At 35.2% G+C, this 17,320-nt stretch overlaps 1 protein-coding gene across 1 annotated transcript in view; it reads left to right on the top strand.

The window, feature by feature from the left end:
* The window catches only part of LOC132550231 (uncharacterized), a 38,855-nt gene that overhangs the window by 10,746 nt on the left and 10,789 nt on the right, over positions 1 to 17,320 (top strand). Inside the window, exons 13-36 of the mRNA XM_060214271.1 lie at positions 236 to 318; positions 872 to 957; positions 1,532 to 1,688; positions 1,800 to 1,877; positions 2,257 to 2,296; positions 2,696 to 2,781; positions 3,124 to 3,251; positions 3,533 to 3,603; positions 4,012 to 4,102; positions 4,195 to 4,306; positions 4,477 to 4,493; positions 4,916 to 4,998; positions 5,747 to 5,871; positions 6,282 to 6,455; positions 6,680 to 6,799; positions 6,987 to 7,281; positions 8,038 to 8,092; positions 8,261 to 8,339; positions 8,846 to 8,908; positions 9,644 to 9,755; positions 12,102 to 12,263; positions 12,707 to 12,916; positions 13,616 to 13,708; positions 16,536 to 16,681. Of these exons, the coding sequence (XP_060070254.1) occupies positions 236 to 318; positions 872 to 957; positions 1,532 to 1,688; positions 1,800 to 1,877; positions 2,257 to 2,296; positions 2,696 to 2,781; positions 3,124 to 3,251; positions 3,533 to 3,603; positions 4,012 to 4,102; positions 4,195 to 4,306; positions 4,477 to 4,493; positions 4,916 to 4,998; positions 5,747 to 5,871; positions 6,282 to 6,455; positions 6,680 to 6,799; positions 6,987 to 7,281; positions 8,038 to 8,092; positions 8,261 to 8,339; positions 8,846 to 8,908; positions 9,644 to 9,755; positions 12,102 to 12,263; positions 12,707 to 12,916; positions 13,616 to 13,708; positions 16,536 to 16,681 (2,666 nt within the window). The remainder of the gene's footprint in view (positions 1 to 235; positions 319 to 871; positions 958 to 1,531; positions 1,689 to 1,799; positions 1,878 to 2,256; positions 2,297 to 2,695; positions 2,782 to 3,123; positions 3,252 to 3,532; positions 3,604 to 4,011; positions 4,103 to 4,194; positions 4,307 to 4,476; positions 4,494 to 4,915; positions 4,999 to 5,746; positions 5,872 to 6,281; positions 6,456 to 6,679; positions 6,800 to 6,986; positions 7,282 to 8,037; positions 8,093 to 8,260; positions 8,340 to 8,845; positions 8,909 to 9,643; positions 9,756 to 12,101; positions 12,264 to 12,706; positions 12,917 to 13,615; positions 13,709 to 16,535; positions 16,682 to 17,320) is intronic.

Below are 17,320 nucleotides of genomic sequence, written 5' to 3'. Positions count from 1 at the left end.
CAGGGATAATGTGTTATAGCTCCATATCTTACCACTGGGTTTCTTTGTTTCAAAAAATTTTGAGAAAATAACAGAACAGTTCTTCTAAGCATGTCTTTGTATCATGACCAATATTTACTGATAATCTGATATCTTATAAGGATTTGTGCCCTTCTGAATTTTTTCTTGTTTGAGCAGGGAGTAGTTTCTATGTACATAAATAATTCTAGTTCCTTATTTCCATCACTTTCTGTAGGTGAGGAATGTGAGCAAACCAAAAGAAGAACCAAGTGTAAACTTTGAAGAGCTCCTTATCTCGTTCCTGCCATCCAGTCTCAAGTAAGTAGCACCATCTGATTGGGGAACCAGGGGAGTAAAACATGATGGGAATCGTTAAGTAAAACAGGAGATGCTGATCAGTTGGTTGGTGCACAAGTTTAACATCAGTTTTCAATGATATTCATCAATGTTCAGCAAATGTAAGGGGTTGGCATTTATCATTGTTTGTATTTAGTCTTAGGCCCTGTTCTTCTAATATATTGTTAATGTTGGGTTAGGTCTTAGGAACAGACTGGCACAGAATAAAACACAAGGAGTTCCTCAGGTTCAGTCAAAGCAGGTTTTATCAGTCTGACATGATGCTTCAGCAATAACCAGTTGAAAACCAAGTAAATAAAACAGGAGACCTCAACCTTTGAAAACCAGAAAATTAAAACATAAGACATTAAGTGTGGGAACCATGTAGATAAACAGGAAATGCCATCTGTGAGAACCAGGTTAATAAAACAGGCAACATTGACCTGTTGGGTACTAGGTTAATGAAACAGGATAAACCAACCTGCTGATGAGAGAAATGTATTACACAAGTAATGTATCTGCTTTGTTACTTCAGACAAGTAAATGAAGATGATGATACAGAAATGCTGGTGATGAAGGAACAAGAACAGTCAATACGAAGTGGAGAAGAAAAGGCCACAGGTATACACCACCCAGTAGATAGACTCTGGTTTTGTGAGAGGTGATGAGATAATTTGATTCTGTATTAAAAGTATACTCTCATTTTGTGGCAGGTGATGATGTAGAGTTATTCTATATTAAAAGTAGACTCATGTTGTCACAGGTAACGATGTAGAGCTGTTCTATATTAAAAGTTGACTCATGTTGTCACAGGTAACGAGTTATTCTATATTAAAAGTAGACTCATGTTGTCACAGGTAACGATGTAGAGCTGTTCTATATTAAAAGTTGACTCATGTTGTCACAGGTGACGATATAGAGTTATTCTATATTAAAAGTTGACTCATGTTGTCACAGGTAACGATATAGAGTTATTTAAAAGTTGATATTAAAAGTTGACTCATGTTGTCACAGGTAACGATGTAGAGTTATTCTATATTAAAAGTAGACTCATGTTGTCACAGGTAACGATGTAGAGTTATTCTATATTAAAAGTAGACTCATTTCTGGCAGGAGATGATGTAGGTTCTCCATTTATGACAGGAGACTATGTAGGACTATTTTATATTAAAAGAAGGCTCTCCTTTTGTGACAGGTTGTGATGTAGAGCTGATCCAAGAGGTAAAGAAACTAACCTCAACAGAAGATACAGACGTCAGAGAATTCTTAAAACAGAACATAAAAAATGGAGGCACCATTTGTCTGATGCTACGCTATCTCTTTGCCTTGGCAAAACGTGGAGACACCAAGTGGTAAGCACTTTTATTTGGTTTTTGATAAGTTTGTTTAACATGACAGGAAATTCAGCAAAAGATTGTCTGTCCATGATAATATCAGTTGTAAGCTGTATTGAATTTTTCCAGGCCACATGGACTGACGGACGTGTATTTGAAGGTTTATAGTCGTACAAGGAAACACTTTGATCTCCCAGACATCTTCAGGTGAGTTTGCACAAAGGTATCTTATGAGTATAGAGGGTATGGAGACAAAATTTAAAAAAAAATATTTCACATGAAAACTGACAGTTTTCTATGTAAACATGTTATATGATTAGTGTTACAAATCTGTGGACAAAGGCTAGGTTAATGATAAAATGAGTTTGTTTACACTGGATACAAAATTGATGTCTTTATTGATCAGAATCTGTTGATTTTCCTTCTCTTTATTATAGATAACAGCACTATGTTAATCAAATCAGTTTTCAAAAATATAGGTATTAATATCCACTGTATTTTCATCGTGGGAATAAGTCATGCTGACGATATAGTAACACTGATTGCTGTGTGAAAATACTCTCAATTTAAATGATCTGTTTTTTAGCTTGAGTGATTCTGAGGAATACACACAGAACTTGGGGAAGGTAAGAACATTTGTTGTAAACATTGCCTTACGTTAGACTCGATACATATCTGTTACTAAGTTACCACTGTTAATGAAAACTATAACATATTTGACAAGAGTGCTGAAAGCTGAAATGAACTTATTCATATCTACAATTGGCACATGAGTTATTCTCTCTAAACATGGTGGAAACATGCAAAGCCTAAGGAACAAATTTTAATAAAGAGAGTTATGGCCCATTTTACATATCAGAAATTTAATGCACACAGAGCTTAAGATCACAAAATTGTTGATATGCAAGTAGTATAATCTTTAATATTTATAATTCATAAATTACATTAATGAGAAAATCTCCTTTCTTATATGTAACGAAGAGCAAAGAGACTCGGTTTTGTTCTGATTGTATACACTTTAACAGACATGTCAGTTAGCAGCAGAATTCCAGCTGGACCATTGGATTGTCAATAACAGATTGGCTCTCTCGCCTGGTAGCTCTCCAAGGAGGTGAGATATATATTAGCTTGGGCTCCTGCTGTGATCTGCTATTGTGTAAAATATAGTTCACTTTACTAGCCCTCCTATTTCTTGGTGTATTTTGTCAAACATTGCTTCCAGAATGTGACAGACAACTTATTCTTACAGAGAAACATTTACAAAAAGACTGATTTATAGCAAAACATTTTTGTGTTAGTTTTTCCAGGTCTGTAGATGTTAATTCTGTAATTTTTTGTCACCTGCTTCATGATAATTTAATTAACTGATTTGATGTCATGTTTTTGTGGAAGTTTCTTTAGTTAAATGTTAACTCTCTATGCTTTATTGACAATGTAAAAACTTAATCAACAGTCCAGGGTCGCAACAACTCCATACATCAGACCTTCCCCCACACTGTAATGATGACCTTTGGTTCATCACAGGGCTGACAGGATGTGGTGAGGTCATGGGCTCAAACTGGCTCCCTCATTGTATACGAGGTATTTATAAACTGTAATTTAATAACATCGTCATCAACAACTTTGTTGTCAATTGGTTGAGCCCTAATTGTTGTAATATATTTGTATAATATGATCATGTTTTTAAAAAATTCTTCTGCTCAAAATGTGAAAATTTCACTTTAATTTCGATATCATATCGAAAATATTTTGTCATTGTGGTCTATAGGTGCAGTTATGTAAATTTCACTGTATTGGATGTAAAATTGACCAATACAGTATTGTGTTACATGAGTTCATAGCTATAGTTACGTAAATTTCAGTATACTGGATGAAAGCCAGGTTTTACATGCTGCAAGGCAAGATGGATGATGCCCTGTTTTGTTTTCAAAAGGTGAGCTAGTAACCTAGTCTTCCTCAAAATGGAATTCAATTGTCTTTTTTTAATGTCTTATTATTTCATTAAATGTTAACTTAACTTATTATACTGAAAAGGTTGTCAATTGCTAAATTCATGGTTTTACCCTAGAAGTAATTGATAATCATTTTACTGTCCTGGTCATCTGATTACCTCTTATGATAGGAGTTGTAGTCTTTAATACTTCAACAAAATAGGTATATGTCATTAGAAAGAATATGAAGTTTATGTTGATCTTGTCAATATACTACTGGACACCTAACACAGCTACGTCCTCTATGCCTTAACGCCCTCTTTTTTATGTTCAAACATATAAGTCATTTTGAGATTTCAAAATTATTACTGATTCTTAATGAGAAAATTAAATGTATTGTTATTTTTCAGACTTTGGAGTATTTGGAGTATGCTGAAAAACAGGGGGATCCTGCCAAGATATGTCTTGTAAACTGTAAAATGGACAGGACCATATCCATAGGTAAACCATCAGAGAACAAATTTTGATTTCTTACTCTCAAACAAACAAATCAATAATAAACAAATGTTTATTGTTTCCCCTTGCCTACACAGATCAGGTCAAGAGTCACCAAGAGTCACTCCATAGATGTCAGTCACTCGAGGAAACACAGAAGCTGTATGAGTCCGGCAACTATGATAAAGTGGTGGACTTTATACTCCAAACGTTTACACAACCTCAACTCAAGGGCAAGGTAAGAGGTCAAAGGTCATGCTATGATGAATAAGGTGACAGATCACATGATAGTGGTATGTTTAGGAGTATATTGGTATTGATTGATGTGAAGAAGGGAACAAGCAACATAGGAGTCACTGTTTTGATTGGTTAGGGGAGAGAGATAGAGACAAGCAAGGTGAGGGGTTAGAGGTCATATTACATGAGTTAAGGTGACAGATTACATGATAGCAGTAAGTTTAAGGGTGAATTGATATTGTTTGATATGCAGAAGAAAAGAAACAGCACATAAGTTTAAAGGCCACTGTTTTGATAGGGAAGAGGGAGAGAGATAGAGAAAGAGACAAGCAAAGTGAGGAGTCAAATGGCATTACTTTTGAAAAGTAATAGATAGACAAGCAAGTTTAAGAGTTTAATGTCATTATTTTGTAATTAAGAAGGGAGAGAGTCAAGCAAGGTAGGGGAGTTAAAGGTCATGGATAAGAAGGAACCTCCGAGTCAAGGATGAGTACAACTCAGGTGAAATTTACTTAGAAATGTTGCAAAAATCACAGACCCTATTGTAATGGGCTAATAACTTATAAATATTTTACTAGACAGTGGCATTCAGTGCAGCTATACCCGAGCGACAATCACAACTCCTTCTCCTCCAGGACTCACTATACAAGATGGACGCCCACAAGGTGAGTATGTCCTAGTCGTCTGATTGTTTCCTGGTTTGTTTAGATTTCTGTAGCTATTCAGGGTCACACCATCTATCTAGGGTCACACTAGCTGTCCAGGGTCACACCATCTATCTAGGGTCATACTAGCTGTCCAGGGTCACTCCATCTGATCAGGGTCACTCCATCTGTTCAGGGTCACTCCATTTGTTCAGGGTCACAATAGCTGTTCAGAGTAACTGTTGCTGTTCCTCGTTCATGTTTAGTCTACCTGTTCAAGATTGCTTTACAATTATAAGTTGATTTAAGTCCTCATCATTTTAGTTGAATAGAGAAATTAATTCACAATCTAGTGTATTCATAGAAATAGTTCCTGCAGTTAAATCGTTTTTCCCATTGACCAATAGGATGAAACATAAGATATTTGTTTAAATTTGGTGTTACTTCAGTTTCATTCAAGGTTAAAAGATCTGAGTGAGAGTTTTCCCATGTGTGTAGTTCTAAAATTGGCTAGATCTCTGTAGTAAAATATATCACAATTAACAAACCCATTTACTGGTAAAGTGATTTTTTTCTGATATAACTGTTTAAGATCCCGAATCTTTACAATGCTTTTTTCTCTGTCCTTCATTTAAAATGAATTGTTTTGATATCCATGCTTGGTTGGACTGTAAGTTTCTCTGTAGTTCACATCTGTTCCTAAATTGACATTGCTTTCAGATATCTCACCTGACTGTAATGGTGATTCTGATTTTCTGTTTGTTTTCAGAAAGGTATGGTGTGGGGTGAAGTGTCTTTCAATGAAGCTGTGCAGTGTTATAGAAAAGCTACCACTTCAGAGCAGAAAGATGCTTGGAGCACAACTTTGACTCAGATTTGTCAAAACCTCATCAGGTAAATCAGATATTGTCAACTCACTCACCCAAGATATTGTCACCAGAATGTCATCAGATAAACCTGTTGTAAGGTCACCCCACTTACCCAAAATACTGTCACCTTGACCTTGGCAAAATGTCATCAGATAAATTTGTAAGGTGACCCCACTTAACCAGAATATTGTCACCCTGACTCTGTCAGAATGTCATCAGATGAACTTGTTGTAAGGTCGCCCAACTTACCAAGAACACTACAGTGACTGTAGTATATTTTCTTGTCAGCAATTCACAGGATTTTTGAGTCTGCAGAGTGAATGTTGGATTGAGAGTGTAACACAATAATCTGGGCATCGTTAGTTAGCTTAATCTAGGAAAGGTAGAATATTACACTTCCACTTCCAAGCATGTTTTCTTCTTGTTGTTTTACAGAGTACTAGATAAAAAGGAAGATGTTTTGAAAGATGTTCCAAAGGTCAACCTCACGCGACTGTCAAGGAATTTGATCAGTATCATTGACATTACAATGGCAGCTCCAGACAGTGCTGTGGAAATGCCAATAGGCACTGTGTTACCATGGATACTCCTGTACAAGCTAATCAAATTGTAAGATATCAACAGAGTAACAAATAAATTGAAATTTAGTTATCAAACCTAAACCTAAATGTTTAACATCAAAATTTTGTAAACAGTAGAATTGTTTACCAGACATCCAGATTAAAAAGTCAGTAGATTTAACTTTTATCAGTTCTTGTCCATAGATTTACTCTTTGACATATATGGATTTAACACATTTGACATTAATTACTTTGTGTCATCAATTGTTATAGTGAGGAAGACAAAATAAGGTCCATGCAAGTGTCCACTCCAGAAACTAGACAAGCAGACTTGTTTGATGGCATGCCCTCTTACCTGATGTTGCTAAATATAGCACATGAGTACCTGGCGAGGTAGGTATTCATGAGACTCTTAATGTGTTGTCTAGAAAGATTTCATAAAAAGATTTTTTTTTTATTTTGATGAATACCAACATTAACAACTTAGAATGTTGTGTACTGTAAGAGGCTTTTTGTTGGTACCATTTATTTATCATTATTGTGTCCAGACTGATAATGAGTCTAACATTTGATATTGCAGGCATAGCTGGTGTACAAAGTCAAATGGATCTCTACTGTTGTTCTATCTTGATGTGGCTCAGGAGTTCCTGACTGGATCTTATCAATTCAAACATGATCTAGAACAGTCTTATGAACAATGTGTGTACTGTCTGTTTGGTCACCCGAACAAGAAGGGGCGTGCCCGTCACTTGATGGACCACAACTCCGCCCAGATAGACCTGACCTGGGACAGCGCTCAGAAAATCTTTGAATATTTCAAACCAAACTCTGTGCCGGAGTTTGATAGCTATAAGGCTGATGCTGTGTCAGCAGATGTGAGATTTTAAAACATTTAATTTTCATCATCTTCAGAATAGTTTATGATTCTATAGTCTTATTACCATCGATGTCAAGGCAGGATTATTGTACTGTTATTTCTAACCTTGTAGTGGAATTATTACTAAAGTCAAAATTTCTTCACACGTAAGAATTGAATTAGTGAAAGGAATTAACAGTTTTTACAGTAATGAATTAAAGGTAATATTTTATAGCTGTTACATGGTTCATCGCTTTCATCCTATTGATATTGAAAAACACTTGTTGCACAAAAGATTCCGGTGTAGAAGAATGTCACAGGCCTTGCTCTTTGATAATCTTTATGACAGAATTTTTCACCTCTTTGCGATGTTGACAGGAATACCAAGGTTTGAGATATCTCTGTCTACCTAACACAGCGGTTTTGATTATTTTACTCCCACACATTACGATGATTGAATACAGAAAGTTGGGGTTGTGAAGTAAATCTCAATTTCCTATAAGAATTGATGACATTTGTGATATCTTAGATGTCCGAATTCTTTTATGATCAATAAAATCCTCCATGCCCCAATTTCATGAATCTTCCTTAACTTAAAATTGCCTATGAATTAAGGAAGATTCATGAAAGTGGGGCCTGTATCTATAATATGAATGTAAACTCTGTCTTCAGTCTGAATTAATTTTTTAAAATGAAGTCAAGCAGTTTGAGAATTGTAATCAGTCATCACTTATTACATGTTTTCTATAATACACTCATTAATACTTCAAAACAGGTGGAATCTTTGCTGAAAAGAATTGCACAGCTTGTACCAGAATCAGAAAAGCCAGGTGAGATTATTTGGAGCCTACATTGCTGCAGACAAATTATGCCAAGTTTACAGTATTTTGTGACTGTTGTACATGTTTTGGGAAAGATTGTTTCTGGCCCAAGGAAATGGGATTATTTATCTATAGCACTATGAGATATTCTAATAAAAGATAATGTTTCATTTACAGCAAAACTGATGGAAAATTTACAAGATTATATAGAGGGCAACACCAATATACCACCTAATCCGGATACCAAGCATCTGTCGTAAGTATAACCAACACACCACATAATATAGACACCAAGCATCTGTCGTAAGTATAACCAACACACCACCTAATCCAGACACCAAGCATCTGTCGTAAGTATAACCAACACACCACCTTACTCAGACACCAAAACCTTTTGTAAGTGTTAAATAGAGGGTTGCACCAGTGTACCATCTAACCCAAACACCAGACATTTGTCAGAAGTATTACACACAGGGTAAGTCAGCAGTTTACCTCTTGACACCATCACATAATTAATTACCATTGATTAAAATGTATACCAATAGGATATATCATCCATGGAAATATTTTAAGTTTAAGGTACAAGAATGAAGGATCCTATGTTGGTTCCGTGGAATATTGTAGATATATAGAATGGCATGTTTGACCTGTGTTGGTTCTGATGGTATAAACATAAATAGGAAATGTCTGATAAGGTTCTGATACATTGATTTGCCACTGGCACAGATCAGTAAAATACATTGTTAATAATTTATATTACAGAACTGTTTCCAAGGAACTGTACTACTTACTGGCAGACTACTATTTCAAGAATAAGGAGCAGGCGTAAGTTTTCACAGTAATTCTTTATTACAGTTTATCAGTTTAAAGATACCTTACAGCTGATAATTATCACATGATAAGATTTTATTGATTTTATGTTAAACCATCATTGTGGTATACCTTAGTCACAAATAGGTTCCATCGTGATATACCTCAGTCACCAAGAAGTTCCATTGTTGTATGTATTAGTCACAAAGAGGCTACATTATGGTACACCTTGATATTACAAGGTCAATTTGATAACTGTATAATGGAAAGCTTTCATCTCAGTTTGATTTTTTGCCTGTTTTGCTCCTTGGCAATAATAATAGATGGATAATTTTGATATTAAATCTGATTATTATTTGTCTAAAGAACGAATTTCTCATGAGGAGAAAATGAAAAGTTTTTGTTTCGGCAAGAAAAACCTCACAAGGTAAACATTTCTCCGTTTACTGTACTCCAGGTTTCTAACATGTATTGAACTTAACTTTTTCAGCCCAGATCTAAGAAATAAGTTTGAGTTAAATATTACATTTAGCTCTATTAATTAAAGTTGGAATGGAGTCATCAGATTTCTAGATGTTCTCTTACAAGTTGCTGATGAGAGCATCAAACTTCACTCATGTGATAAATGTATGAATTGGAAACCATTATTATTTATTTCAAATCCAGATTGCATGATTTAGTAAGGCTTAGTTTGAATTTTACATTAGGTAAAGAAAGATAATAACTTTCTATCTGTACATCTTAATACAGGAAAGCAGTGCGGTTCTACATGAGTGACATATGTATGAATCCAACACGTCTGGACTCGTGGGCAGGCATGGGACTTGCACGCATGAGTCAATTGGAACAAAAACTGAGTTCTGTGAGTAAAATGACATGTTATCAGTTTCTTGCTGCAGCTAAATATTTATCAGTACTTGATTTGTTTTCTTAGATTTAGGAATGATATCTAAACATACGTGACAGTTGTGTGAAGATGGACAATTAGCTAAATAGTAGGTCAATAAGACAGATGGCAAATTAAACATGTGGACATTTACTATATATAGACAGGTGGTCAGTTAGACAGGTGAGGACTTAGACATGTGGACATTTACTATATATAGACAGGTGGTCAGTTAGACAGGTGATGATTTAGACATGTGGACATTTACTATATGTAGACAGATGGTCAGTTAGACAGGTGATGACTTAGACATGTGGACATTTACTATATATAAAAAAGGTGGTCAGTTAGACAGGTGATGATTTAGACATGTGGACATTTTCTATATATAGACAGTTGGTCAGTTGGACAGGTGAGGATTTAGACATGTGGAAATTTACTATATATAGATAGGTGATCAATTGGACAGGTGATGATTTTGGCATGTGGACATTTACTATATATAGACAGGTGGTCAATTGGACAGGTGAGGATTTAGACAGATGGTAAATGAGAAACACTTGTCGGTAACACTTGACCACTTTAATGTGATCAAAATATCTTTTTTTTTTATACAAAGATTGAATTGATTTAAAAATTTTCAAAGTAAATGTGGAATTTATTATGATTATAATGTTATTTAATCAAACATTTCATTTAGATAAATTACAGTATACACTTCTTTGACTAACATGTTCTAACTTATAGCTGTTGTAGTATAAGATTTAATTACTGACTGAATGTGTTATGGGTTATCTATGTGTACAGGTTGAAACAGAAGAGTCCGAGGTAACTTAGCTATTAAGTAACACGTGTTTTCTGTGGAAAAGTTACCTTCTGATGTGAAGTTGGTATTTTTGTAACAAGCCATATAGTTATTGTTTTGTTATTGGATTTCAGATTGAAAGTTTTTGTTTCTAATGAAGATAATTCTTAAGGATATGAAATTGAAGGAAATCATGTTTAATACAATGAAGTCTTTTCCATAACCTGGTTTCAATTTTAGATTCAATGTATATGTCACTTGATGTCATTTGCTCCTGACTGTTAAATAAATTTCATAGTAAACACTAGACACGTGTAAGATCCATTGTAACTAAGCAGTCGTATATATTTTGGTACCAGTGTGACATATATGATCTTTATGAAGAGGTGTTGAATGATATCGTAATACAACACAGATTTGAAAAGATGATTCGAAATCTACTTACGTAATTATATATACCAGTTCGTTCATGCGTTCATGTACTAAAAGGGATATTTCACACAAGTTAGGATTTCATCAGATGCTTTTTAAGAAAATTGTACAAAATTATCTACTTATATTAGCAATTTACTATATAATTATATATGTCATATTTACTTTGCGGAAATTCTTTACTGATATAGCTACATCAATTTACATATGTTCACGCACCCCTAATTGCATCATAACAGGTTTTCATTGTTTATTTTAAGTCAAACAGAACTATATATTGTGTAAATTATTAGAGTAATAGAAAATAAGCCTAATGATGTAAAAAGAATTTACAACCCCAGCAGAAATCTTCCTGAATAGCATACACACTTTTGTATTTACCCAATACTTTGATTCAGTGATCACCTGTCCAAACTGATTGCATGAGAGATATTTGATGCTAATGATAGCTTTAAAAGTCATTTAAATGAGTTCTGGAATGGTACAGAACAGCCAGAAATTTTGAAACTTGAGCAGAATATCCCTTTTGATATTAATAATGTGTGATTTTTATTTGGATATTTTTCAGAGTTAGTAACATTTTTTTGTGTCTTCTGAGGCTTGCTAACAGTTGGTGTTTTGTATTTAACTGTTCACTTGTTTTGTATTTGGATTTTTTACTATAAATCTGTTCAGTGATAGAATTTAGACATAGGAATGACCAAGATACTTGGGAAAACAGAAAACACTCAGCTGATCAGTGTAGGGTATTTTCAGGCAATATCTGATGTTTTCTGATGGAACATTTATGGTTCTGAACATGTTACAGGGAGCTGCCCATTACCATGGTAACCCATCCTTGCCTCAGGATGTGCAACTTGGTAGAAACTAACGATTTTTTCATTGTTATAAATAGGTGCATATAATGATAGCCTAAGTGTTTCTTCACTTTTATCTGAAATCAGCTGCACACTTAAAACTTTTACCTAAACTTCTGTCATTAGATTTTGTGTGACTTTTAAATAGATTTATCTTAGATATCAATAACATAAATAAAACAGATCGGTGATACTTACAAAACATACCACTTGTTTTGTGACTTTCAGACGGCCCTGAAGATGGATATGCCTATCTACAGGAAGTCTATTGGAGCCCTTAGATGTTTCCGTAGAGCTGTGGAAATTGATGATTCTAATGCCAAACTGTGGATAGAGTATGGATCGTTGGCATATCAGCTGCACTCTCATGCTTCACGCCAGCTTAAATGGGTAACTAGGGTGTATTCAGACAAGTTCTATTATCACAGTAAGAAATTGACTTGTAAATATCCTACCAGACTTGACTTAGAACTTAAAAAAATATCTATTCTATATATACTTACCTATTAAAGAAAATATTTCACAATATAGGATTACATAATCATCCTGTGCTGTTGACATCTCTGGTTGACATTGTTGTCACCATTTTTGTCTAGCATTGATGTTGCCTGATTTTCTGTCCAAAACACAGTTGGTTATATATGCAAGGCAAACATCCTTTTTCTGGACAACCTTTATATATTTGAAAGACTTTGAGCTCTCCTCATAAATCTACCCAGCAGATTTTCATAAATAAAAATTGAAAAAAATTGTGCAGTTTTTGCAGTGCATAGGTAGAAACAACTTTTAAAATAATTTTTAAGCTTCTTCTACTTTACTAACTTCCCTTTTAGAAAAATTGGTTTCCATTGACCGAGGAACTAGAACAAATAGCATCAGACAGTCGACAGGAGATGCTGCAGACTGCATTTAACTGTTATAAGAAGGCGAGTGAATGTGAGAGCGACGAGAATGAGGAAGAATGGCTACAACACTATATGATGGCCAAGTGTCTAGAAAAGATGAGGAAACCGGCTAAAGAATACCTAGACCATTACAAAAAGGTATACCAGTTATAGAATACCTAGACTGTTACAGAAAGGTATACCAGTTATAGAATATCTAGACCATTACAAAAAGGTATACCAGTTATAGAATACCTAGACTGTTACAAAAAGGTATACCAGTTATAGAATACTTAGACTGTTACAAAAAGGTACACCAGTTATAGAATACTTAGACTGTTACAGAAAGGTATACCAGTTATAGAATATCTAGACTGTTACAAAAAGGTACACCAGTTATAGAATACCTAGACCATTACAAAAAGGTACACCAGTTATAGAATATCTAGACTGTTACAAAAAGGTATACCAGTTATAGAATATCTAGACCATTACAAAAAGGTATACCAGTTATAGAATACTTAGACTGTTACAAAAAGGTATACCAGTTATAGAATATCTAGACTGTTACAGAAAGGTACACCAGTTATAGAATACCTAGACCATTACAAAAAGGTATACCAGTTATAGAATATCTAGACTATTACAAAAAGGTACACCAGTTATAGAATATCTAGACTGTTACAAAAAGTATACCAGTTATAGAATATCTAGACTATTACAAAAAGGTACACCAGTTATACCTAAATCATTTATATTTGTATACTTCGGTTGAAGAGAAATTGCATTATTAAGTATACACAGGTATTAAAGAAACCAATATGAAATATAGGCATATTTATATATATTTTTTGACAGGCAGCAGGATATCTGTATGAGGAGAATGCCACTTTCCCTAAGAAGATTGTATATGCTTACACTACCCCCCACCTGGCTGTGGAATCTCTTGAGGTAAAAAATGATTTTTAATATTCTCAACCTTTTAAGGATTAGAATAAATCAGCACTGCTTTGTTAACTAAAGGTATTTAGTTAAATCACATTTAAAAGGTTTGTTATACTAAATAATGAGCAAAACCTTTTAAGTCAAAGTGACCACATATGAATTAAATCCATGTTATTATCTTTATTCAGGTTTAAAGTTCAATAGCAACGTTAATATCAACAATGAAAGTGCTGAGGTGTTTTGTTTCTGGGGTGAAATCTTTATCTAATGCTGTAACTGATATCTATTCTTGGATATTTCTGAGTATGGAATAAAACTCTCAACAATGGTAAACATATATACTTCAGTAGTTATTTTAGCATCTTTTATGCTGAATTAATCTGATTGTGTTAATGGAAGTTTCTGTGTGCATACAGGGCTCTCACACCCCATTTTGGGACTGGGGCCTGGGGCCTTTCGAATTGGGAAAACTAGCAGCATTTTCCTTAGAATTGAGAAAACTTGGGGTCTAAATTGGGAAAAAAAGATACCATTTTGCATTGGGAACGGGGCCGAATATTCAGCCCCAAATCTGGCAGATCAAGAGCCCTGGCATATCTCATCAATATAGCACTTATTGCAGAAGTCAAAAGTTATCCTTGCAGTTATTTGTTAAAAATTGATACGGAGCTAAAATTTGATTGTATAAAAATAAGTATGCTTACAGTATCTTAAAAATAAAAATCAATATTTTGAATGAAAAAATTGGCAGGTTACCTGACTTTTAAGGAAAATACATCCCTTTTGCATTAAGCATTTGATGAAAATGCAAAAATTTGAATCATGAAAAAAAATGAATGACAGTCTCCCTAATACTGTATATCCTTACACTCTGCTGTATAAACATTGCTTTGGAGGTTTAACAAGTTTCCCAAGTTTAGATTTCACTGTTACTTGAAAGAAGTTGCTGCTTAAAAGTGTTGTTCTCATTATCAGTATTTATTTCAATGATAAATGTCATTTGATTGATGTCATAACTTTAGAAATGATAAGACAGGGATCTTGAAATCAGTAGAGGACATAACTCAAGGTTACTGTTAGTAGAGGACACAACTCAGGGTTACTGTAAGTAGAGGACACAACTCAGGGTTACTGTTAGTAGAGGACACAACTCAGGGTTACTGTTAGTAGAGGACAGAACTCAGGGTTACTGTTAGTAGAGGACACAACTCAGGGTTACTGTTAGTAGAGGACACAACTCAGGGTTACTGTTAGTAGAGGACACAACTCAGGGTTACTGTTAGTAGAGGACACAACTCAGGGTTACTGTAAGTAGAGGACACAACTCAGGGTTACTGTTAGTAGAGGACACAACTCAGGGTTACTGTAAGTAGAGGACACAACTCAGGGTTACTGTTAGCAGAGGACACAATTCAGGGTTACTGTTAGTAGAGGACACAACTCAGGGTTACTGTAAGTAGAGGACACAACTCAGGGTTACTGTTAGTAGAGGACACAACTCAGGGTTACTGTTAGTAGAGGACACAACTCAGGGTTACTGTAAGTAGAGGACACAACTCAGGGTTACTGTAAGTAGAGGACACAACTCAGGGTTACTGTTAGTAGAGGACACAACTCAGGGTTACTGTTAGTAGAGGACACAACTCAGGGTTACTGTTAGTAGAGGACACAACTCAGGGTTACTGTTAGTAGAGGACACAACTCAGGGTTACTGTTAGTAGAGGACACAACTCAGGGTTACTGTTAGTAGAGGACACAACTCAGGGTTACTGTTAGTAGAGGACACAACTCAGGGTTACTGTTAGTAGAGGACACAACTCAGGGTTACTGTTAGTAGAGGACACAACTCAGGGTTACTGTTAGTAGAGGACACAACTCAGGGTTACTGTTAGTAGAGGACACAACTCAGGGTTACTGTTAGTAGAGGACACAACTCAGGGTTACTGTTAGTAGAGGACACAACTCAGGGTTACTGTTAGTAGAGGACACAACTCAGGGTTACTGTTAGTAGAGGACACAACTCAGGGTTACTGTTAGTAGAGGACACAACTCAGGGTTACTGTTAGTAGAGGACACAACTCAGGGTTACTGTTAGTAGAGGACACAACTCAGGGTTACTGTTAGTAGAGGACACAACTCAGGGTTACTGTTAGTAGAGGACACAACTCAGGGTTACTGTTAGTAGAGGACACAACTCAGGGTTACTGTTAGTAGAGGACACAACTCAGGGTTACTGTAGGATTAGTTTGATATACCGTGTACTTTGAGCCTTGGTGATGATTATTTATTATACTCGTGTTATTTTGTGACTAAGTGCTATTTACTTAATATGTTTTTCATATAATCCTATATATATTCTATTTTGCGCAAATTTTGCGATAAATAGTGATTGGTTGGTAATTATAAAGAAGAATCAGAAAAGATCATATGCCAAGATAGCTCAAAACAGCTTCTGACTCTGATTGACTGTACAACACACTTCAGGGCCATAACTGCCCTGGTCTTTCTGTAGCTATACTAACACTTCAGGGCCATAACTGCCCTGGTCTTTCTGTAGCTATACTAACACTTCAGGGCCATAACTGCCCTGGTCTTTCTGTAGCTATACTAACACTTCAGGGCCATCACTGTCCTGGTCTTTCTGTAACTCTACTTACACTTCAGTTCCATCACTGTCCTGGTCTTTCTGTAGCTATACTAACACTTCAGTTCCATCACTGTCCTGGTCTTTCTGTAGCTATATAGCATACATCTGGACCCTAACTGCTCTGTTTTTGTTCTAAGTTGCCTTTGCTTACTGTACATTTACTTACAAGCATTCATTTCTGTTCAGATGTTTTACCGTATCCATGTGTCCATCATGAAGATTTTGCTGAAGAACAAAACAATTCTGGAGTCAGATATGCAGCTGTTCCAGCAATATATTAAGGAGGCAGCTAATAGTCCATTTGCCCGATGTCAAGAAAAAAGACAGGAAAGGTAAGTAATGTGTTAGAGAAACAACATAGATTAGAAGTGATTTGTCTGAGAAACAACAGGAGTTATAAGTGATTTGTCTGAGAAACAACAGGAATTATAAGTGATTTGTCTGAGAAACAACAGGAATTATAAGTGATTTGTCTGAGAAACAACATAGATTAGAAGTGATTTGTCTGAGAAACAACAGGAGTTATAAGTGATTTGTCTGAGAAACAACAGGAGTTATAAGTGATTTGTCTGAGAAACAACAGGAGTTATAAGTGATTTGTCTGAGAACAACGGGAGTTATAAGTGATTTGTCTGAGAAACAACAGGAGTTATAAGTGATTTGTCTGAGAAACAACAGGAGTTATAAGTGATTTGTCTGAGAAACAACAGGAGTTATAAGTGATTTGTCTGAGAAACAACAGGAGTTATAAGTGATTTGTCTGAGAACAACGGGAGTTATAAGTGATTTGTCTGAGAAACAACAGGAGTTATAAGTGATTTGTCTGAGAACAACGGGAGGTGTAAATAATTCGTCTTAAAAGACTTTGTCTGTCTTAGAAAGACAGGGGGATAAATACTGTGTTAGAGTAATGAAAAGAAGGGTAAGTACTGTATGTGAGAAATGACAGGAGGGGTAAGTTGTGTGATGGA

This window comes from Ylistrum balloti, unplaced genomic scaffold (assembly GCF_031769215.1).
Source record: "Ylistrum balloti isolate Yb309-2 unplaced genomic scaffold, AGI_CSIRO_Ybal_v1 Utg370112, whole genome shotgun sequence".
In the NCBI taxonomy this organism is placed as follows: Eukaryota; Metazoa; Mollusca; class Bivalvia; order Pectinida; family Pectinidae; genus Ylistrum; species Ylistrum balloti.
This window is presented reverse-complemented; position numbering and strand designations above follow the sequence as displayed.